Source organism: Esox lucius, chromosome 13 (assembly GCF_011004845.1).
Source record: "Esox lucius isolate fEsoLuc1 chromosome 13, fEsoLuc1.pri, whole genome shotgun sequence".
Taxonomy (NCBI): Eukaryota; Metazoa; Chordata; class Actinopteri; order Esociformes; family Esocidae; genus Esox; species Esox lucius.
In genome coordinates, this window is record NC_047581.1 from 18,825,763 (window position 1) to 18,848,400 (window position 22,638).

General features: G+C 49.0%; 2 protein-coding genes across 2 annotated transcripts in view; both read right to left on the minus strand.

Annotated features, from left to right (window-relative positions):
• Window positions 1–22,638, minus strand: part of LOC105014265 (tetratricopeptide repeat protein 28) — a 237,848-nt gene that overhangs the window by 15,311 nt on the left and 199,899 nt on the right. The window contains exons 7-12 of the mRNA XM_029124631.2: window positions 14,279–15,075; window positions 13,593–14,137; window positions 10,863–11,386; window positions 3,810–3,919; window positions 1,233–1,362; window positions 901–1,119 (exon numbers count right to left, since the gene is read on the minus strand). Coding sequence (XP_028980464.2) covers window positions 901–1,119; window positions 1,233–1,362; window positions 3,810–3,919; window positions 10,863–11,386; window positions 13,593–14,137; window positions 14,279–15,075 — 2,325 coding nt within the window. The remainder of the gene's footprint in view (window positions 1–900; window positions 1,120–1,232; window positions 1,363–3,809; window positions 3,920–10,862; window positions 11,387–13,592; window positions 14,138–14,278; window positions 15,076–22,638) is intronic.
• Window positions 4,431–6,170, minus strand: LOC117595423 (loricrin-like). The gene is made up of 2 exons (XM_034296417.1): window positions 4,920–6,170; window positions 4,431–4,593 (listed from the first exon to the last, which is right to left on the minus strand). Exons 1-2 carry the CDS (start codon window positions 6,033–6,035, stop codon window positions 4,591–4,593), a joined length of 1,119 nt encoding a protein of 372 aa, XP_034152308.1. The 5' UTR covers window positions 6,036–6,170; the 3' UTR covers window positions 4,431–4,590.

Sequence of the window (22,638 nt, forward strand, 5' to 3'; positions counted from 1 at the left end):
AGTTAAATGGTTAGAGTCCCTTTACCGACGACTGGTTCCCCGAGCCAGGCCCTGTGCCCGGTGAATGCTCGCAGCATGCCACTGAATGCCATGGAGAGACGGAGCAAAGGCCTGATTACAGAACTGGAGCTCCTCTTAGCCTCAGGCAGGAGGCAGCTCTTTCAACCTCTCATTACTCTCTGTAGTATTACACCCGTCTACAAAGCGACTGTTAAGGGGGTCGGCCCTGGGGTTTTTATCAACTGATCAAGGCTTCTTGGCATGTGTTATGGGTCACAGCTTTCATTCACACTTTGTCGAGTAGCGCTAAAAGAGAAGGGCTCGCTGTCTCCATGGCAGCCAGAGTTGGCAGTCAGGCTGAGACTGGGCTTCAGAGGCTCTCCTATTCTCTACGGGGAGAGAGACAGAAGGAACGGTGTATCACGGCTAAAGGCAACGCAAACTAAAGCCCAAAGCTGGTTGGTGAGAGACTGTCTGTGTGTAATGTGCACAGCAATATGTGTGTTTCCCTGTTGACTTGCATGTGTGGATGTAGATTGTGCAAGTGTTGTATGGATTTGTCACCCTGGGTTACAATGGTTGATTGGCAGTTGCCCTCGGGGTAGGAGGCATGGTTGGCGTTGCCAGCAGTGGAGTGGCAGACTGGCGCTTTGTGTTAAAGTGGGCCTTTCTTACCCTCGCCTTCCTCTGAACACAAGCCACGACTTCCAGGGCTCAGCTGGACAAAGAGCAATCAAGACCATATTCACAGTTGGACTTCCGTGTGCAGACGCACGTGTGTTTCATGTGCCGTTTGACGTGGCATAACAGACTGATACAGACGGACAGGGTCCGTTTAGCCTTCCGTCACAGACACACCGAGCCAGTGGACCCACAGTTTCACTGCCCCCAACCCCTTACCGGCTCCTGGGGCCAGCAGCCAGCTGTACAGGTACCCAGCAGCCATGGAGAAGTAGAGCACCAGAGCCCTCTGGCTGTTCACAGTGTCCAGGATGTGTTCCACCGTGACCGGGGTGTAGGGGTCCGAGTCCTGCTGGCCCGTCTGCCGCTCCACCAGCAGGTCAGCGAAGGCCCGGGTCCGACCCCGCTCCGCCACCGCCAAGGCCTCGTCGTGGTGACCTGGACGACGGGGGGTCAACGGAGGTCGTTATGGGGTAAAATGTTACACAGACACAAACAAAGGCGAGACAGAGCGGAGGGGAGGAGCCTCAGGCAGTGTGGCGTGGGAGTACCTAGGCTGACAAGGACCCTCTGGAGAGCCTGGTAGGAGGAGGTCTGCAGATCGAACAGAGACAGTTTGTAGTCCGTGCTGTGCTGGGCCTCGTGGCGAATGGTCTCAAACAGCGCAGACGCTCGGTAGAGCTGCAGGACAAATAACAACCACCACAGAATTATCAGACACATCCACCCTCCCTGTGTAAAACACTGAAAGACAGTTCCGACTAACGCAGGCAGCGGTGCAGGAGTGGAGCGAAGCCACTAGATGGCGGCAGCCCTCCTTCGGGTTATAGGACGTTTCTGCACCGCTCGCTCCCCCCTCACAACAACACAGCCAACCTGCCCTCTCATCTCCACTCATCTCTGCCCAGACAACAAGAGGGGACGACAGAGACGGCATTCGCATGCTAAGCCGTCACCTGGGCTACACAGAGAAACAGTCGGCCCACAAAAACAAAGCTTTCCAGCTCCATGCGTCTGTGCTCTGTTCCTCCTGGACACTTCCATGAGGCTGGAGAGAGAGAGGAAGGAGGATTGGGTGGAGGCCGTGCGGTGCTGCAGTCTGGGCCAGCCAGGAGTGCTGACTCATGAGGGTTGTTATTGATTTCCTATTCCTCCTCTGTTGGCAGGCCTTTAAGAAGACGAGAGAATGTTCTACCTCACACATCCAGACGGCATGAGGCCAGCAGTGGGACTGAGACACACACACACACACACACACACACACACAGATTAACCGTTCCGAAACGGGATGGGAATAGAAATGATCTTGTGTGTGTGTGTGTGTGTGTGTTACAGCTGGCCAGGTCCATCTCCAAGGTCAGCCAGTACAGTATGTCCGACCAGAAGGGACAGTGTGATTCTGTAGCATTAGCGTTCCGGTCTGGGCCGGCTGATTCTGCTGATAGGGCTGCAGGCTGATTGCTACAGTGGAAGTTCAATCTTTTGGCCACACGGACATCCATTTTAAGAGGGAACTAATTCCTCACACCACCTTCCCCCTGGCCCAACGCCGCCCTTTACAGATTAAACGAAAACAATCCAAAAAGCGCTGTGTTCGCAATGTCCCGTCTAGACAATGTGACATCAATACTGTAAAACAGGACTCTAGTCCATTTATGAAACCGTTTATACAGACTGTATAATCCATGGTTACCATTACAGTGGGATATTTAGGATCTATTATGATGCCTGAAATGACTCTCCCAGTGTCTTTTCCCACAGCTACTTTCTTCAGCACCTCTGATAGACCTCAAACTCACCTCAGTTCACTCATCTATCTATTACTGCCTCCACCAGTGACAATATGACAGCGTGTATTCATCATGAATCTGACTGAACGGTGGGCAGGTCAAAACGCTCTGCCACAGACGACGAGGCAGATCAGAGTCAGAGTGTCAAAACACAAATGGGTTTAAATGCGGAGAAAGGGGAACATTACATCTGAGTCATTTAGCAGATGCTGTTATCCAGAGCGACTTACAGAACATGGGGTCAAGTTTTCTCATTCCAACACTACAGATGCTGTGTGAATATTAAGCTGCAGTAACAGTGCGTAACGGGACATAGTGGGGTATGTAAATCAGCCCTGAAGTGGGTCAGGCTATTTACCAAGGTCATCTAGCTGAAGTAGTAGCAACCCCGCTTCCTCATGAATAATCAGCTCATTTACACTCTGAGGACAACTGTGTCCTTTGATTTTCCACTGAAGAAAATATCCCAAACGTAACCGAGTTCCCAGGTAAAGAGCTGGGATGTAACAAAATAGTCCTATCTTTTTACTTATAAAGTCTGTGGGTTATGGGAATAAGGATACTAGAGAAACTGAGATAAGCAAGAGATTTATGTACTTTATATATAAACAGTAAGGCATGAGGGGCGCGGCCAGGACACCCTGAACCCAGGAGATGCCTTATTGGCATTTTAAACCGATTTTAGATGTAATTAGAGCAGAAAAAAGCAACCACCCAGGTGAAATGAGTACAGAATATATAAGAGAAAGACGTTGGGGAGATGTTCTATTCCGCTGGGTCAAGTGAGCTAGTGGGCTGAGATCATTCTCACAGTCCGGGCCCTGCAGAACCCTGCTGTACAGACCCAGTGGTTCCGCCCAGCCCTGTAGAACACTGCTATACAAACCGAGTGGTTCTGCCGGGCCCTGAAGAACCCAGCTGTACAGACCCAGTGGTTCCGCCCGGCCCTGTAGAACACTGCTATACAGACCAAGTGGTTCTGCCGGGCCCTGAAGAACCCTGCTGTACAGACTCAGTGGTTCTGCCGGGCCCTGAAGAACCCTGCTGTACAGACTCAGTGGTTCTAACAGGTCCTGAAGAACCCTGCTGTACATACTCAGTGGTTCTGCTGGGCCCTGAACAGAATCTTTACACTCTTCTCTCTCGTCCCTCTCTACCTTTCCTTCCTCTTCCTCAAATTCCTTAGCTACCTCCCTTCATTGCTAGCGTGGGGTCACAAGATCTTCACCCCCCCCCCCCCTTTTTCCATCCACGATGTCTGTCTGCAGATGTGGATCTGTTGGCGCGTCCCCGTGCAGGGTGTTTGTTTGCTGTGTGATGTTCACGTCGGATGGGTACCTGGTGCTGGGCCTCCTCCAGGTTCCCACTGGCCCACAAAGACAGCCCCAGTCGGTGGCGGATCTTAGCCTCATCCTCACGGCGAGCCAGCTGCTCCGCCAGCCGTAGGCCTGGAGAGGGAGGAGGGAGGGAGATTAGAAATAATTCAGAGTTATCGGCAGACACTCAGGTATCTTTCTGGGTAACAGATGTGAGCTTTGCGTGGTACTGATGTTCTGACAGTGGACAAGCTAATGTTTGGCATCAGTTGTAAAAACCTACTCAGTCTGGGACACGCACACGCTGGCACATGCACTCTCTCTCTCTCACGTGGGCACACAGACACTCACAAACACACACACACACACACACACACACACAGTAAGAGACTGTTAGGATACTAATGTAGGTTTCTACTGCCTGGTAATCAATGGTAACTATCGAGTGGCTGAGCAAACACAAACACAAAATGCTTCTGTCCCCGGGAAGTGGAGGACTAAGCAAACATAATAGCTTTAATACAGTCTAGAGACAACAGACTCAGAGCTAAGAACCCAACCAGCACATTTCATCCACTCAAGCACACGCTGAAGACACAACACACCGAGAGGATGGATCAATCTGAGTAGCTCATCACACGTCATTATAAACGTCCTCAGCGGAATCCCAGGGAGAGTTTTCCTGTGTTCGGATCACCTGGCGAGGAGGCTGTTTCCCCATCTCAATCCCTCCACTGGTGACACGTATGTCACATCTTTGCATGCGTCCTCAGCCTGCCTGCCGACTGCTTGGTTTCACCCAATTACTGTGATGAAACACTCCACAGAGGTAATGATGGGAAAAGGACAGACAGTGGATCACATGTCAACCAGCAGCACACACTCCGGGCTTTGAATCAGGCTGCTTGCCTGTGCAACACTGCGGCCAAACTTCACATTAAGTGTGTCTATCTTCCCCATTTCTCTGTGCCAAGGGGGAAACACTTTTTGTGTGGAGGGGAGAGAAAATGGGCCATGATATCCAGCTTCCCTTGTATCACTCCCTGTACTTCCAGTCATTCCTGGAGCACAGTGTGTCTGGGTCTGACCCAGATAAAACGGGAACACCCATCTTACACTAGTACTCCTTCACCTGACCAGCTCCAGCAGCACAGCTCCCTCCTGACACCAGACTAGACCCAGCAGCACAGCTCCCTCCTGACACCAGACTAGACCCAGCAGTACAGCTCCCTCCTGACACCAGACCAGGCCCAGCAGCACAGCTCCCTCCTGACACCAGACTAGACCCAGCAGCACAGCTCCCTCCTGACACCAGACCAGCTCCAGCAGCACAGCTCCCTCCTGACACCAGACCAGCTCCAGCAGCACAGCTCCCTCCTGACACCAGACTAGCCCCAGCAGCACAGCTCCCTCCTGACACCAGACCAGCTCCAGCAGCACAGCTCCCTCCTGACACCAGACCAGCCCCAGCAGCACAGCTCCCTCCTGACACCAGACCAGCCTCAGCAGCACAGCTCCCTCCTGACACCAGACTAGACCCAGCAGCACAGCTCCCTCCTGACACCAGGCTAGACCCAGCAGCACAGCTCCCTCCTGACACCAGACTAGACTCAGCAGCACAGCTCCCTCCTGACACCAGACTAGACCCAGCAGCACAGCTCCCTCCTGACACCAGACTAGACCCAGCAGCACAGCTCCCTCCTGACACCAGACCAGCCCCAGCAGCACAGCTCCCTCCTGACACCAGACCAGCCCCAGCATCACAGCTCCCACCTGACACCAGACCAGCCTCAGCAGCACAGCTCCCTCCTGACACCAGACCAGCCTCAGCAGCACAGCTCCCTCCTGACATTAGACTAGACCCAGCAGCACAGCTCCCTCCTGACACCAGACCAGCCCCAGCAGCACAGCTCCCTCCTGACACCAGACCAGCCCCAGCAGCACAGCTCCCTCCTGACACCAGACTAGACTCAGCAGCACAGCTCCCTCCTGACACCAGACTAGACCCAGCAGCACAGCTCCCTCCTGACACCAGACCAGCCTCAGCAGCACAGCTCCCTCCTGACACCAGACCAGCCTCAGCAGCACAGCTCCCTCCTGACACCAGACCAGCCTCAGCAGCACAGCTCCCTCCTGACATTAGACTAGACCCAGCAGCACAGTTCCCTCCTGACACCAGACCAGCCTCAGCAGCACAGCTCCCTCCTGACACCAGACCAGCCTCAGCAGCACAGCTCCCTCCTGACATTAGACTAGACCCAGCAGCACAGCTCCCTCCTGACACTAGGGCTGCTCCACTCTGTGAGTGCCTCCTCAGAGAGACGGGCGCCTTTGAAGCCTGTAACACTCCCCTCTCCCCGAGCTCTCCCCCATCTCTCCTTCAAACCACTCCTTTCTCTCTCTCTTTGCCCCTCCGCCTTCCTCCCCCGCTCAGCCTCTCTACCTCACACCCCCTAACTCTCTTCTCCAGCTGTCTCCTCCAGATCTCTAATTCTCTCTGCCTTTCCCTCCTCTATGTCTGGCCTCCTCCAGTATCACGTCCCTTCTCATCCTACCTGCTATGGCAGCACTGGCAGACTCTCTGCACTACTCAGCTCTCATTAAGGTCGGGAGCTTGAGAGAAAACCCATGGAAATGATCCTTCTCATTTCTTGGTGCCCTTACCCTTCACTTCTCTCATGTCTCTCTAAGTCAAACTCACGCTCTGTCACTGTTAACAAGACTTACAATTTAGCTTTAAAGGCAATCCAAAAACCGCTTGTTTTTCCATAATGAGGTTCACACTAAATGATCATGCAACATGCAGTATCGTCACATCATGTACCGTATGTAGATAACCTTCAACGCATCCTCCTGCGGAAAAAATTGTGGATGATAAGTAAATGGATTATAATATTGCGGATGATAATAGATTGGATAATAATAAAGTGCATAATAATATAGTGGATGATAATAGAGTGGATGATAATATAGTGGATGATAATATAGTGGATGTTAATAGAGTGGATGATAATAGAGTGGATGATAATATAGTGGATGTTAATAGAGTGGATGTTAATAGAGTGGATGATAATAGAGTGGATGATAATATAGTGGATGTTAATAGAGTGGATGATAATATAGTGGATGATAATAGAGTGGATGATAATATAGTGGATGATAATATAGGGGATGATATTCTAGTGGATGATAATATAGTGCATAACAATCTAAAGGATTATAATAAAGAGGATGATTTTATAATGAATTATAATAAAGGTGATGCTAATATAGTGGACAATAATGCAGATGATAATAATGTCCATTAGGGATGTCTCTGACTGGCCCTGACTTTCTGTATCACTGTGGGTGTCAGTGAGTGTCAGTGTGTGTCAGTGTGTGTGTCAGTGTCAGTGAGTGTCACTGTGTGTCACTGTGTGAGTGTCACTGTGTGTGTCAGTGTGTGTCAGTGTGAGTGTCAGTGTGTGTCAGTGTGTGTCGGTGTGAGTGTCAGAGTGTGTGTCAGTGTGTGTGTCAGTGTGAGTGTCAGTGTGAGTGTCAGAGTGAGTGTCAGTGTGTGTCAGTGAGTGTCAGTGTGAGTGTCAGTGTGTGTGTCAGTGTGTGTGTCAGTGAGTGTCAGTGTGTGTCAGTAAGTGTCACTGCGTGTCAGTGTGAGTGTCAGAGTGAGTGTCAGTGTGTGTGTCAGTGTGAGTGTCAGTGTGTGTGTCAGTGTGAGTGTCAGTGTGTGTCAGTGAGTGTCAGTGTGAGTGTCAGTGTGTGTCAGTGAGTGTCAGTGTGAGTGTCAGTGTGTGTCAGTGAGTGTCAGTGTGTGTCAGTGTGTCAGTGTGAGTGTCAGTGTGAGTGTCAGTGTGTGTCAGTGTGAGTGTCAGTGTGTGTGTCAGTGTGAGTGTCAGTGTGTGTCAGTGAGTGTCAGTGTGAGTGTCAGAGTGTGTCAGTGAGAGTCAGTGTGAGTGTCAGTGAGAGTCAGTGTGAGTGTCAGTGTGTGTCAGTGTGTGTGCCTTTGGTGTGCCCTGCAGGCCCAGTCACGTAGTGGATGCTGACATGAGAATGTGGTGCTGGCTCTGTGGCTGGCTGAACCCTGAAGAGCAACTAGAGAACACTTTAAAGGCTGCCTGACAGCTGGAGAAGAGATTCACTACAGCTCTGGGGTCCCAGGCACCCTGTGACTCCACACACACACACACACACACACACACGCACACGCACACGCACGCCTCAGGCCGTTCCACAGTACTGCATGAATGCACACACAGACAGTGTACATACATATGTGTACATCCATATTTTAATTTTTTTGGAGGCCCTCAAAAAACGACTACAATGTTTATATACAAGCATCCATAGGCTCCACACACTAGAGGCACTGTGACAGTGAAGGGACCGAAGCCTGACATTGTGTCACCTAATTATAAAAGCACATGATGAATAAATGAAAAGGAATACTGCAGAAATTAATTGCTGAGGTCACATGCTGGCACTACAAGCACTTGAGAGGAGCTACTTTCCTAGGCCTCCTTCCAATAAATCTTTTTCAGGAAGCAAAAACAACAACATGCGGGAGGGGTGGGGGGTGGGGTGGATGGGGGGGGGGGGGGGCGAGAAAAATGGAACTTGAGGGAAAAAAAATATACTATGTCAACTTGGTCTGGGTAGGTTGGCCAGAAATAATTGGCTGTCAAAGATAGGGAAGGTAGTGTTTTTTCCTTTTTCAAAGCTGGACCAAGGAACAAATCAAGGACAGAAGAGAAAGGGACATAGAAGACATGGAGCGGCCTGTCTCCAGCACGACTCCTTTGTTTCCATTAAAGCCCAACAACGCCGGGCTGGAACAATGTCCAGCTCACTACAAGCCCTGGAGGAGGGGAGATATTCCAGTTCATCTCTTCGCTAAAGGAGGAAGGACAAAACAACCTTTCCACCTATGGAGATAATGTTAACAGCACACAATGAGCCCTGCATGCTGATCTCTGTCACGTCCTCCCTGGGACAACCACTCCACGTACGGTTAGTGGCCTGATTCATTTTACAGAGAGTAAGAACTTTTCACCATTATCAACCTGTGGTCTGTGGACCATTCATATATATTTTCTTTACACAATATTATTGAAATAATATTTAATATTTTTAATAATAAAATCACAACAGTCGGGGAGTAATAATGGCATTTTATTATTATTTTACAAATATTTGGATAATGCACATTATTTATAATACCAATAGGGTTTTATCTGTCAGTTTCCCTGACCAAATTAAGATGCATTTTAGATGCTGATCCACGGGAACTTGTGATGTGATGGGCCCTGGAAACAGGACATGTTGGGATGTGCTGCTGCAGAGGAAAATGAAGTGTGAGAGCCGGGATTCTGTCAGACCGAGTGTGAAAAGATCCTTTGGCAGCTCATTTGAAAGTGACATCTAAAAGAGGTGTGAAGAACGGAAGCCGTGGCAAGCAGCACAGGGATGAGCTGAGACGCACGCGCAAACACAGACGCGCACAAACAAACGAGTACAGTAAATGCACACGTGCACGTACGCATAAATCACAGTCGCACAAACACCCAACGACAAAGACACAATGTACGTAAACTATAAGTCTAAGATAAAATGTTCTGCTGTTGGTTGAATTATTACTTGGCCCTACTTAAAGAATTAACATAGGGTATGTTTGTAGCTTGTTACACTTGAACCTGTATCCAGGCTGAGAAGGGCAGATGTGGCTGTACAGTAACAAGCTTTTCATAAAGCCTGAGCTCAGACTCTGCTTCACAGCGCTGTATGAGTTTGACTGACAGATGTTCTGAATTTAAGCATGTGACAGGATATCCCCAGCCCTCCTGCTAACTGGCCATTTGTGCAAACAAATGAAGTAAATTAAGAGAATCCATCATTAACTCCAAACATATTAGGACTGTGACAATTTTTTATGTATTTCAAATCTTTGGATGTGAAATTATACAGTTACAAAACTGTCATCTACAGCCTGTCTTCTACAGCCTGTCATCTACAGCCTGTCATCTACACACTGTAATCTACACACTGTAATCTACAGCCTGTCATCTACACACTGTCATCTACACACTGTAATCTACAGACTGTCATCTACACACTGTCATCTACACACTGTAATCTACAGCCTGTCATCTACAGCCTGTCATCTACACACTGTAATCTACACACTGTAATCTACAGCCTGTCATCTACACACTGTCATCTACACACTGTAATCTACAGACTGTCATCTACACACTGTCTTCTACACACTGTCATCTACAGCCTGTCATCTACAGCCTGTAATCTACAGCCTGTCATCTACAGCCTGTAATCTACAGCCTGTCATCTACAGCCTGTCATCTACAGCCTGTCATCCTGAAGGTATTTTCATCCATATTAGATTAACCATTTAGCAATTAACAGCACTTGGTAGACCAGGACCTCTACATTGAATGACCAACAGATAAGGAAACCATTTGCAGAAGACTTCACTAGCTGAACTACAGAGGCATCACAGCAAGGTGCGAAAACACAAGTTACCCTCAAAAACAGGACGCACCTGAAAGAGCCCGCAGAGTTCTGGGGAAAGGTATTGTTGACAGACGAGAAATTGAATCACACCAAGGATAGCAGTAGGGTGTACTCTGAAGTATACAGAAACATCTTGTCTTCTCAGATACAACCAAACAGAACAATGAGCCTAAACACAGTGCTAGATACCAGGCAGTTTTTCCGGGCTAAAATGTTGACATTTCTTGATGGACTGACCAGTCAACCAAACAATCTGAATCCAACTGAGCATGCCTGTCACACGCTGAAGACAAAAAGGGAAAAAAGAACAAGAAACAATAATACATGGATTCATATCGACCACATTGGTTCTAACAACTTTCCCCAAATCGCCAAACTGTTCATCTTTCAATTGGTACCATGGTCTGCATGTGCTTTTCACATCACTTCCAAAACAGAAGCATTTTCATTTAGAGGTAACCACAAAGACCAACTCTCACAAGTGTAAGAGGACAAATACTTCCTGTCCGATACTGCATATCCTCCCTTGCGTTGCCCAAGACCCCCCACTTACCTTCTTGCAGGTACATGACAGCCTGGGAGTAGTTCTGCAGGGCATGGTGTGTCCTCCCCAGGCTGCCGTAGGCCAGGGTCTTGGCCGCCAGGTCGTTGGTCTGAGCTGCAACGCTCAGGTGTTGCTCCTGGAACACCACCGCCCGCTCGTAGTTACCAAGGGACTCATACGTCAGGCCCAGGTTGCCGTAGGCACGGCCCTGTCGGGCGGGGTTGCCCGTCTCCTCACCGATCTCCAGGTCACTCTGGTGGCAGCGCAGGGCTGTCTCATACTCGCCCATGGACTGGTACACCGCGCCCAGGCCACAGCTGGCGTCGCCCTCTAGTAGGCGGTCCTGGGTGTCCCGGGCGATGCCAAGCTGACGTTCCAGACAGGAGATGGCCTGTTCGTAGTTCCCCAGCTGGCTGTGGAGGGCTCCCAGCTCTCCGTAGGCCTGGGCCTTCCCCCCACACTCACCCAGCTCATGGGCCACCACCAAGCGCTTCTCAAAGCACACCAGGGATTGCTGCAGGTTACCCATCGCCCTGCAGGGGGAGACAGAGAGTCAGGCCTGGACATGGGGGGGTGGGGGGTGGGGGCGTCCACAGAGGGCGAAGCCGGGAAAGCCTGAAATATGCAGGATCCACTGAGCCGGCAGGTACAGAAATCGTTCCAAATATTTTCACAGTAACCTTGTTTGTCTCTCGGCTCATCTACTAGCAGGTTAATAGTATAACAGCTATTATCTAATGGGCACAGAATGTTGCCAGATTGCACTATTAGAAAAGAATGAGCAACACACAAGACATTGGCAACACAGATGGAACTGGGGCATTTTTTTTCAAGGTCTGTATCATTCAATGGAAATTAATATTCAGATTCCCAACAAAGAGTACAGCAGATGACTCTCTATGGACTGTGTGTGTGTGTGTGTGTGTGTAGGGGCTGCAGGGGAACGTGGAAGGGCTGAGTGTATAATGATACAGTGGGCCGGGAGCTGCTATATAATATAATTCACCCTCCACTTGGCCTAGATTGGAGGGAAGTCATGGAGGATACAGGGTCTGTCTCTCTGTGAATAGGGCCAACACACTGACTAAGACCTGCATTCACACCAAGGTTTTGTTCTCCGAAACGTGGCTGCACACACTGCAGAAACCCTCCAAATAGACCATATCCACGCTCACAGACAAAGCAACCAAAGTAGTTTGAGAAAGAGCATTTCAACAGTAGTGTTGAGCTTAATTAATGTTGTGTGTAATATAAGATGGTTTAGTAAAACCTCTGAGGATGGGAAGAAGTGAGAGACAATGTAAAGAGAGACTGTGGCATAGAGCAGAGAGATACTCTTTTCGCATAGGATTTGCAGTATATTTCCTGAGAAATAATTTGCTTATGGTGGTGTTAATTCTGGCCCATAATTATTGTGTTCATATATTACACAGTTTTGTGTTGACTTAACTTAACTTGGCAGCTTGCCATGCTTAAGGAAGACTGAGTTGGTCTGGTGAAGTCAGTCCATACAGCTGACTGACAGTCTGTTGAGTCTCTGGTTCAGCTGTGATGCTCCATGAACTGTTCCCTGTCACAGACCAGGGTGCAACCCCCAAAATACACCTGACAAGACGTACCTCCCCATAAAAAATACATGTTGTTTTAAACTTAATAATTCAAATTCACAGCCTTTCTGCTTAGTGCGAAAGAAGAGTAAGAGAGAGAGTGAGGGGAAGTGAGAAAGGCTGGAGTCTGAGGTACAGTCCCCGGGCTACTCAAAAACGGCTAATACAAGGTTCTGTCTGATTGTTATGGTAGCATGTTGATGATGCATATTAGGGGGGGGAAAAATCTTCTTTGAAATGACGATTCCGTAGTCGCCACTGCTTCTGTTTCGCCCATTATTCTCACAGGACGTTATCAGCTGTCAGACGCGCAAGGCGAGAGAGAGCGAAGAAAAGAGACAGAACGTAAAAGGTCGTCTCGAATTAACTGCGGTTCCCTTGGTTTCAGACGTCTGTCTGCCAAAGCTTCTTTGCATACAGATCAGCTGGGGGACAGTAGGCTCAGTGCGGAAGTAGCAAGCACCAGCCTCACAATCCTCAACACCAACCATGGAGGTGTCTCTAAATGATTCCTGAAGCAAACACCTGCTTCAGCAAAAAAAAAAGAAAAAAAAAAAGATCACACAGAAAAAGATAAATATATTATGCAAAGTAGGATTACTTTGATTATTAGCAATACCCTGTCACAGCAAATTATCTGTCACCACAGAAATCGACTTTTTCACTGGCAGACTGGTTTTCTGCTTGCAACGGTGTTTCAGGAGTTGATTAAAAAATATGACACGGTGCCTTTAAATGTTATTAGCAAAGAGAGACTATCTGAAGTTCATACTTAATGGCTTGAGATCGCATTTCACCACACATTTTGATTAAAGACCACTGTTTCTAATTACTGTTGATATAAGGACACAGTATACCAAACCAAATCCTTTTTTGACACTTAAGCTCACTTGGTACTTCAACAACAGGTAATTTGGGCAGATGGCAGTGTTTACCTGGAACAGAATCAAAGTGACTCATTCAGTGGGAAAAGTGGAGGTGCTGAGAAAGACATGGCACTATTATGTATGACAACAAGATTCAAACCGATTGGCATTATTTACCTACTGACTGACCTTATAGGCAGCTAGAACCAATAATCTTATAGGATTCTATTGGTGTCTAGGAGGGTTTAATAAGAGATGTCACTGACCTGTGTCCATTGCCCAGGCCTCGGTAGGCCTTCTCCTGGTCTTGCATGCGGTTCAGGCTTTGGGCCACAGATAAGTACTGGTCATAGTATTTAATGGCCTCCTCAAAGTCCCCTAGGGCTTCATAGCAGTCTCCCAGGTTACCATAGGCCCTGCCCCGGTCCAGCACGGCCTCGTTGCCACTAAGCTGCTGCAGGGTGGCCAGCTGTTGCTCCAGGTAGCCTATGGCCTCCTCCATCACCCCTATGTTCATCTTGGTTATGCCCATGTTGCCATAGACCTGGGCCTCCACTCCCGGGTCCTTTAGCCTGCGGCCGAGCTCCAGCTGCTCCTCGTAGCTCTTGAAGGCCATGGCGTACTTCCCCAGGGCCATGTAGACGGCCGCCAGGTGGCCGTGGGCTTTGCATTCCCCAGGCACATCGCCTAGTTCCTGGTACACCTCCAGCTCCTGGGTGTGGTAGCCCAGCGCCTTGTCGTACTTCTGCACTAGTCGGTAGGTGGCGCCCAGGGCTGCGTAGCCACACGCCTCCATCCTGCGCTCCTTCACCTGAAACCAAAGCACAAACACGAATTTCAGTGTATCCGGACATGAGAAAAGCAACAGTATTACAGGAGCAGCGCTGCCTTGCAAACCAATGGAGGGCAGTACCTCCTTCGACCGCGATCGACAGGAGCCAGTGAATCTCACCTGGTGAGCCAGGGCTAGCTGCTGTTCATAGAACTGGATAGCTCCGTTTACGTCCTTCTTGCAGATGAAGATGTCTCCCAGGTTGCCGAGAGCTCTGAAGCGAGCCTGTGCATTGTTAAGAGACTGGGCTAGAGACAGGAGATACTTCTGACACTCCTCTGCCTTTGTGAAGTCACCCAGAGCTTTGTAAGCCAGTCCAAGGTTACAGTAGGCTTTGGCCTGGCTCAGCTTATCATGCAGGTCCTTCGCCAGGGCCAGGTCCTGCTCATAGTACTTGACGGCATCCTGGTAGCTCCCCAGGCAGTAGTGGGCATAACCCAGGTTGTGGCAGACTTTCCCCTCACTTTCCATGTCCTGCAGGTCCGGGGACAACCGGAGATACTGCTCGTAGTAGGGCACGGCCTGGGGAAACTCTCCCCGGGAGCAGTGGAAGTTCCCCAGATTGCCCAGGGCGCGAGCCTCACTCTGTATGTCCCGTAGCTCGCGGGCGATGTTGAGGTGGTTCTGGTAATGCTGCAGGGCACGGTCATGCGCCCCCAGGGCCTGGTAGGCCACAGCCAGGTTACCGTGGGTGGAGGCCTGGGAAGCCCTGTCGTTGACCTCCATAGAGATCTGCAACTCCTGGCGGTGGTAGCGAACAGCCTGGTCAAAGGCCCCGAGCGCGTTGTAGGCGTTGCCCATGTTACCGTAGGCCCGGCCCTGGGCAGCATAGTCACTGAGTTCCTGGGCGATGGAGAGGTGGGTTTTGTGGAGTTTCAGTGCAGTCTCATAGTCTCCTTTCATCTGGTGGATAATGCCTGTGAATGAGGGGGGGGGGGGCATTATTAACATCTCATTCACAAGAAAATAGAGTTCACTTCAAGTGCCTCATCGAACAGTCACACTATGTAGAAAGCAAGAGTAATTCGGTAGTTAAAATATGCTTTCTGCTGAGCCATCTGTTCCATGCTCAGAGAGCACATGTTCCACATGAAATATGGTCATTAGAATGGAGCACAATCACACAGCATTATAATGACATCAGAATGGAATCATTAGACTGCCTAAACTACCCTTGATGATTGTGTCTTGGAGGAATAACTCCAGCAAAAACAACTTTTTCTGCAGGGATCGAAATAACTGGCAAGGCGAGAGACAGATAGGCTCACGTAAAGCTGATGGAAAGCTAAGCAAACAACTTCTTTAAAATAAGCGAAAAGTGGAGAACCAATAAATAATAGAGAAGCCTGTGCATTGAGCCTATGATCTTTTATAAAATGCCACCCTTCTGAAAAACAAAAGCTTTGGCGTGCAACCAGCACAGACCTGTAACCACAGCTCGGTCCGTCTGTCTGTCCACCCGTCTCCCCATCTCCACAGAGCCGCACAAGGATCTGGGCCTCTGTTATCGCTCAGCTATCAATAAAATAATAATGACACTCCTTAAATCAGAGCTTGGTGGCTCCCTGGTGCGAGGGAGGAGAGGAGAGGGAGTAGCAGGGAGGACAGCACACCCCCAGGCTAATGACCCCCGCCACTGTGAGACAGGAGGGAGGGGTGGAGCAGCCAATCATCTAACAGGTCCGGCTGAGCAATTGACAAGGGAAACCCAATGAGGAGGGAAACATTTTGGTCAGCAGTCGAGTGCTCACGTGGAGTGCACTAATTAGCTACTCATGTCTAAGTTTCGTATGAGAAAACGGACCAGCATTTTCTTGGTGGGGATGCACCCTCTCGGGCTGCCTGTGCGCGCTCAGCTTCCACTCAACAAGCACAGGAAATCAGGAACATGGAAGAGATCAGTGCATCGGTCAGGCTGTGGCGTAACTGCGGCTCCCCTGAACAGCCTCAGTGTGGGTTAATGGGCCCGGGAAACCAGCCCTCACCAGCAGCACCACAGAGGGAGGTGGAGGGGCACGCCCTGGACCGGGTGTGTGGGAAACAGAAAAGGGGGGTGGGGGGGGGGGCTTTGTGGGTTGTGGTGGGATCCCGATGGTGCCACTGGGATTAGCCTCCACCATGTGTGTTTTCCCTACCAGAACCCAGCACAGCACCGGTACACACAGAGGGATACAAACTACACAGTCAAACCTAACAGACCCAAAAGGATACAAATACTGTCATTATTAATGCAGACGACTGGCCTTCAGAGCGGTTTGGCTAGCTGCCCCGGGACTCTGTTGTTCTATCTGTGGCCCACTGGGTTGTTAGCTGTTTACAGAGTGTCAGGCTCTACTGAGGCATAACTTTTTTAGGCTGGCAGATGAATGAAAGAGGAAGCACTAATACGATGAGTTATAATATGCATTGTTAAGGTGTTTCACGGTCATGAATCTTTCGGGCCAGTTTCTATCAGGCCAACTAGATTTAGCATTTAGACGCTATGAAAACCTTAGAAACTATGGGTTGGGAAAATGTTGAAATGTAGCTGAATTTGTTGCTGGCCTCTAAAACTCAATAAAGGATTGTGAAAACATACTAAATACGTTGACACAGTCACTAAATTGGGCCAAAAACTCATGTTTCATTCCTTCTCTAAGATTATGTTTTGGGAAGTAGAGGGACCATTTGATTTCTCCACCCAGATTTCTACCACGCTGCCAGTTATAGCGCTTCCAAATGTTGATAAGTTACCAAAATCTCCGGAGTGAGCCAGTAATTCAAAAGGTTAGCAATCACTTAAAAACAACAACAATTGCTAAATTGGCAAACTGCCTGCCAATCTGTGGCAGAGTAATACATTCCAGGAACATTAACAGCATGGCAAAGCAAAGGTCTACTGCAGTGATATGAATTAGTGTCATTATTCTAGGACAAGCACACACGTATTCATATTGAATTTAATTATGAAAGCGAAATGAATAGTGAGATGGTGACCAATCTGTGGACCTAACTCTGTGGTATGTCCACAGAGGGAGATAAAGGCGAATGAATAAAAGCAGTGCACCAAGAAATGACTCTAATTTTCTTTAACCTCATCCCCAGGCTATTGCGCACTTGGGCAGTAGTGTCTGAGAATGGGATTAGGTTTTTCTCTGACCACCTGTTTTTTTACACACATACAACTGCTGAAATCTAATAGCATGTTGTTTGTGGAGTTGATTGTCATTACATGTACATTATTAAAAGTAAATACTACATGCTTTCATTAAAATAATGTTTACGACATATGAAATATGGAAATGAAATTTACTATCAATTATTTTTCATCATATTTACTATTGCAGAGAAATCTAGCTCAAAAGTGCATGTAAATGATGAATAAATAATGAAAATGGCCTGGCCATTCCATTATAATTAACATTCAAGTGGTTTTTAAACTGAGCTGTTAAATATTTGATCTTCTTTGTAAAAGCAACTATCAAGGAAAGAGGATTACCCAAACAAGATGAACTGGGATCTTACATTGCATAAAAGGAACATATTCAAATCTTTTCTTTGATTTGTATAGCCCATAGTTAGTGTCAGAACCCCAACCCATGGATCGGTTTAACATGAACAATCCTATGGTGATTAAAACATTTCCCTCTCAGTAAAGGAAACCCCTCAGATGAGGTGGATAAACAGTTCAGTACAGGGTTATATCTGTACCTGTGTGGTTCTGTCTCCATGTTAAAGTGTTATGGCTTTACCTGCCCAAGTCAACATGAAATAATATTCTAGACCAACAAGAGACATTGTGCAAACTGTACACATTTCAAGTGGGATACTGATTATTTGATGAACTATTACAACGATTAAGTAGTCATAATAATCTTTCTGGCATTTTAGGTCATCCAGGTAGAGCAGACTGACACTGGCTACTTGCTGTTACACCAAGAGATTTGAACAGCGACAAGTGTGAGTAGACCGGAGCTCCGCCTATATCCAGAAGCTTTAAGTCAATCCTGGGACAAACTGTAACCTTTAATCATTACCATGCACCTATGTTTGTCCTGTTTAGGTTCTGTCAGTTCTGTGTTTGCAGAATACCTACCTTTAAAATACACATTTCAAAATGTTTTATTTTCTTGAATATAAAATCACATAGGACAAAATAGGCTATGTGTGTATGAGAAATAACGCAGCAGACAAACAAAAACCAAAGTGTACACAGCCCCCCACACAGTCAACCACACAGCCCCCCACACAGCACCCACACAGCCCCCCACACAGCACCCACACAGCCCCCCACACAGTCAACCACACAGCCCCACACAGCCAACCACACAGCCCCCCACACAGCACCCACACAGCACCCACACAGCCCCCCACACAGTCAACCACACAGCCCCACACAGCCAACCACACAGCCCCCCACACAGCACCCACACAGCCCCCCACACAGCCAACCACACAGCCCCCCACACAGCACCCACACAGCCCCCACTCAGCCCCCCACACAACACCCACACAGCCCCCCACACAGCACCCACACAGCCCCCCACACAGCCAACCACACAGCCCCCCACACAGCACCCACACAGCCCCCACTCAGCCCCCCACACAACACCCACACAGCCCCCCACACAGCCCCCACACAGCCAACCACACAGCCCCCACACAGCCTCCCACACAGCCCCCACACAGTCAACCACACAGCCCCCACACAGTCAACCACACAGCCCCCACACAGCCAACCACACAGCCCCCACACAGCCTCCCACACAGCCCCCCACACAGCCCCCCACACAGCCCCCCACAGCCTCCCACACAGCCCCCACACAGCCCCCCACACAGCCAACCACACAGCCCCCCACACAGCCCCCCACAGCCTCCCACACAGCCCCCACACAGCCCAGCCACACAGCCCTGCTTAATCCTGTCCATAGAGGTCAGAGGTTACTGGAGTATATTGCTTCATCATGTCCAGCTGCATATTGAGTGTCAGGCAATGACTGGCAAACAAGTGTCAGCAAACAACAAGAAAACACACAGACACACACACACACACACACACACACACACACACACACACACACACACACAGGCCTATAGGTGCAAGCATTTACACACACCCACACCCACTACTGTACAGCATTCAGCAGCCCGTATCTAAAGACATTAAAAGGCGGTCAACGCACTGTCACTTTGCATTACACAGGCGTGCAGCGTGAGAGGAAAACGCTGCAGAGAAGACTTTGAGGGATGGGTTCTTGTTCCGAGTAAATCACTGTATCATTCTCCGGTGTGTTTGGAGCGAGGCGGTGGAGGTCCGTAGATCTGAGGAGTCGTCTGCTAAACTGCCTCTGCTCTGCCCAGCTAAGAGGATTTCAGTATGAATAGAGCCACTGCCACTGTGCCAGGGTGATATCAGGGATTGAAGAAAAATGACCAATCACCAAGCCTCTGTCGGCCCTGGCCGTGAGTCCAAACAGCTACCCTTTCATTCGTATGGCAGACTAGCCTAAAGCTTTGCTATACACAAGGGTGTGAAAGAATGAATACCAAACAACATATTCAGTGGGAAAAGCAATGGACTAGGAAAATGCAGGGCTTTTGAAGGTTAAAAGCAAATCATTGCTTTCTAGTCATTTAATTCCCATCTAGACATTTGACAGCCACTTCCGGTGGTTTGTGTTGAGACCTGTGGGGGGAGGTAGAGAGCTGAGACTCACAGGAAGGCAGGGTTTTAGTGGGGGTGGCCGTCTGGGGCTGGGCTAGGCACCACAGACACGCTGAGACAGACAGGAAGGCGGAAGATAAAGAGAAAAGGGGAGAGATCCGTGGATGTGTGGGAGACCTGCCAACACAAGCACACACAGACGGGACTCTGCATCTTCCGCTCCGCCCCCTGCTCCGCCCCCTGCTCCGGCCACGGGCCCAGATGGGCTTCCTCCCAGCTCTCTCCAGCTGACCTGTCATCACAGTGAAGGAGCGGCACACGACTGGCACAGCTAACTCTGCTACAACACACTAAAACCTCTGGTACTTCTGGATTGACCATAGACCTGGACAGTATTTGCTGTTCAATGTCCAGGTTTTTTTTCCCAGGTTTTTAGAGAGAACCAAATCATTTATTGGTTGAGTTCGTTTGCTAAAAAATTATTCAGTTTTCTGTGTTGGTTGTTAAGTTTCACATTACTAGTGACACTTCACGGATTCATAAGAAACCAATACAGCAAATCTACATGGCTACAACGGGTGTGGGAGGAGAAGATGGGGAGGAATGGGGGAGATTTGGGAGAACACAGGAGAATGGGGGAGAACATTTGAGCGAGCCTCCAGTCCAGTATTTGGCATGGTCTTATGTCATGAGGCTGGGCTAAAGGGGGCCAAGGAGAGGGGGAACTAACTGCTGCTTTTCCAGGAACAACTGTGGGCCAATCACTGCAGATCTGTTGCACTAGGAACTCTCCCAGAGAAGAGAAGGAGATTGGCATCCAATGTAATCACCCCCCCCCCCCCACCACAAACGCACAGTAAAGTCACAAGTCTATCCATTCCTGAGTCCGTCCTGTGTGTCTTGGGCCAGGGCCCTGGCAGGTCAAAACAGAACGGCCTAATGACCCTGAATAAGGAGCGTGAGATGTCCCCTCAGCAGGCAGGGAGAGTGCACCTTTCAAGTCTGGCTTCGCTCTGTGTCTCCTACCATTGCACCCTTCTTTCCTCCACCGCCGGTCCATTTGTCTGGATCCATTCCTCTGTATATCCAGCCACTGCCCTCCTGCACTGCCTACTCCCCTCTCACCTCATAAAAGCCTGTTTCCAACTACAACCAAACCCAGACCCCTCCCTCCCTCCCTCCCTCCAGTTGGCTGCAGACTACACAGCTGTGTTCCTTTGTGACCAGTCTCAGCTGATCCCACGTAGGTCTCTGCAATATACTTTCCACGTTGGGGGAGGGAGAGGCCTGAAGCCATTTCAAATCAGCCTCTCTCTCCCTTCTGCAACTCTCTTGCCCAGTGAGTAGTAGAAGCCCTAACAGAGTTTCTTGTACAGCTCTGTTATCCACTGTTGTGGTGTTTTTTGATGGATTCTGCTGTGGCTGAGAATTAACAGGTCCTCTGGGATACAGGATGAAAACAACAGAAGTGATTGCTTAATTAAAACTGTTACTACCTCCGGCCCTGATACCTGATTGATTCACCATTTCAAATGACTTCTGAGATGCAAGAAAAATAGTGGGAAAGAGAGAGAGAGAGAGAGAGAGAGAGAGAGAGAGAAGGGGGGAGGGGGTAACAACAGCTTCCAAACAAACTTATTAAAAACCTCTTTGAAGTGAATTGCAGGGGAAAATAATATAATTTAGATTTCTTTTTCATGAATAAAATAAATGTGAGCTAAATGCAATAGCCACCTCACCCGTCCTCTCAAGATATTAAATATTGCTGACTAGGGGGTAAGTTAGCAGGTTAATGAATAATAAATGGAGACTGGAATGCAACATTTTCATATACTTCCTTTTATAGGTCAGAATGCAGAGCCAAGGCCCCTGTCACCGCTGGGCATCAGTGAGCCAGCCAGCCTCAGTAATAAAGCATGTTAGCATGGCTGCGCTGAGTGGAGTGGTAGCTGACAACATGTTACCTATAAGCCATGTCAGGCGCCGTGCCGCCCACTCTACATCAACTTAGATCCTGTGAGAAAAGCACAGAGTGCTGAAATAAAGTTCCGGGAAGAAACACTTCCTCTGTCTTTATGTTCTCTCGTTATCGCTCAATACAAAGCTTACTTTTCTTCCCTATTCTTAAGCTGGATCATGTCTTCTTGTTGTGTAGAACATCTTTTATCTCTGCAGTGTTATTTTACAGTAGACTTCAGGGTGTCTAGTTGACTATAGTGTCTAGCTGGCTGCAGTGTGTCTCATTGGCTGCAGTGTGTCTAGCTGGCTGCAGTGTGTCCAGTTGGCTGCAGTGTGTCCAGTTGGCTGCAGTGTGTCTAGTTGGCTACAGTGTGTCTCATTGGCTACAGTGTATCAAGTTGGCTACAGTGTCTCACTTGGCTACAGTGTCTCATTGGCTACAGTGTGTCTAGTTGGCTACAGTGTGTCTCCTTGGCTACAGTGTGTCCAGTTGGCTACAGTGTATCAAGTTGGCTACAGTGTCTCACTTGGCTACAGTGTCTCATTGGCTACAGTGTGTCTAGTTGGCTACAGTGTGTCTCCTTGGCTACAGTGTGTCCAGTTGGCTACAGTGTCTCATTGGCTACAGTGTCTTATGGTCTACAGTGTCTCACTGGCTACAGTGTGTCTAGTTGGCTACAGTGTGTCTCCTTGGCTACAGTGTGTCCAGTTGGCTACAGTGTCTCATTGGCTAGTGTCTTATTGTCTACAGTGTCTCCTTGGCTACAGTGTGTCCAGTTGGCTACAGTGTCTCATTGGCTACAGTGTGCCTAGTTGGCTACATTGTGTCTCATTGGCTACAGTGTGTCCAGTTGGCTACATTGTGTCTCATTGGTTA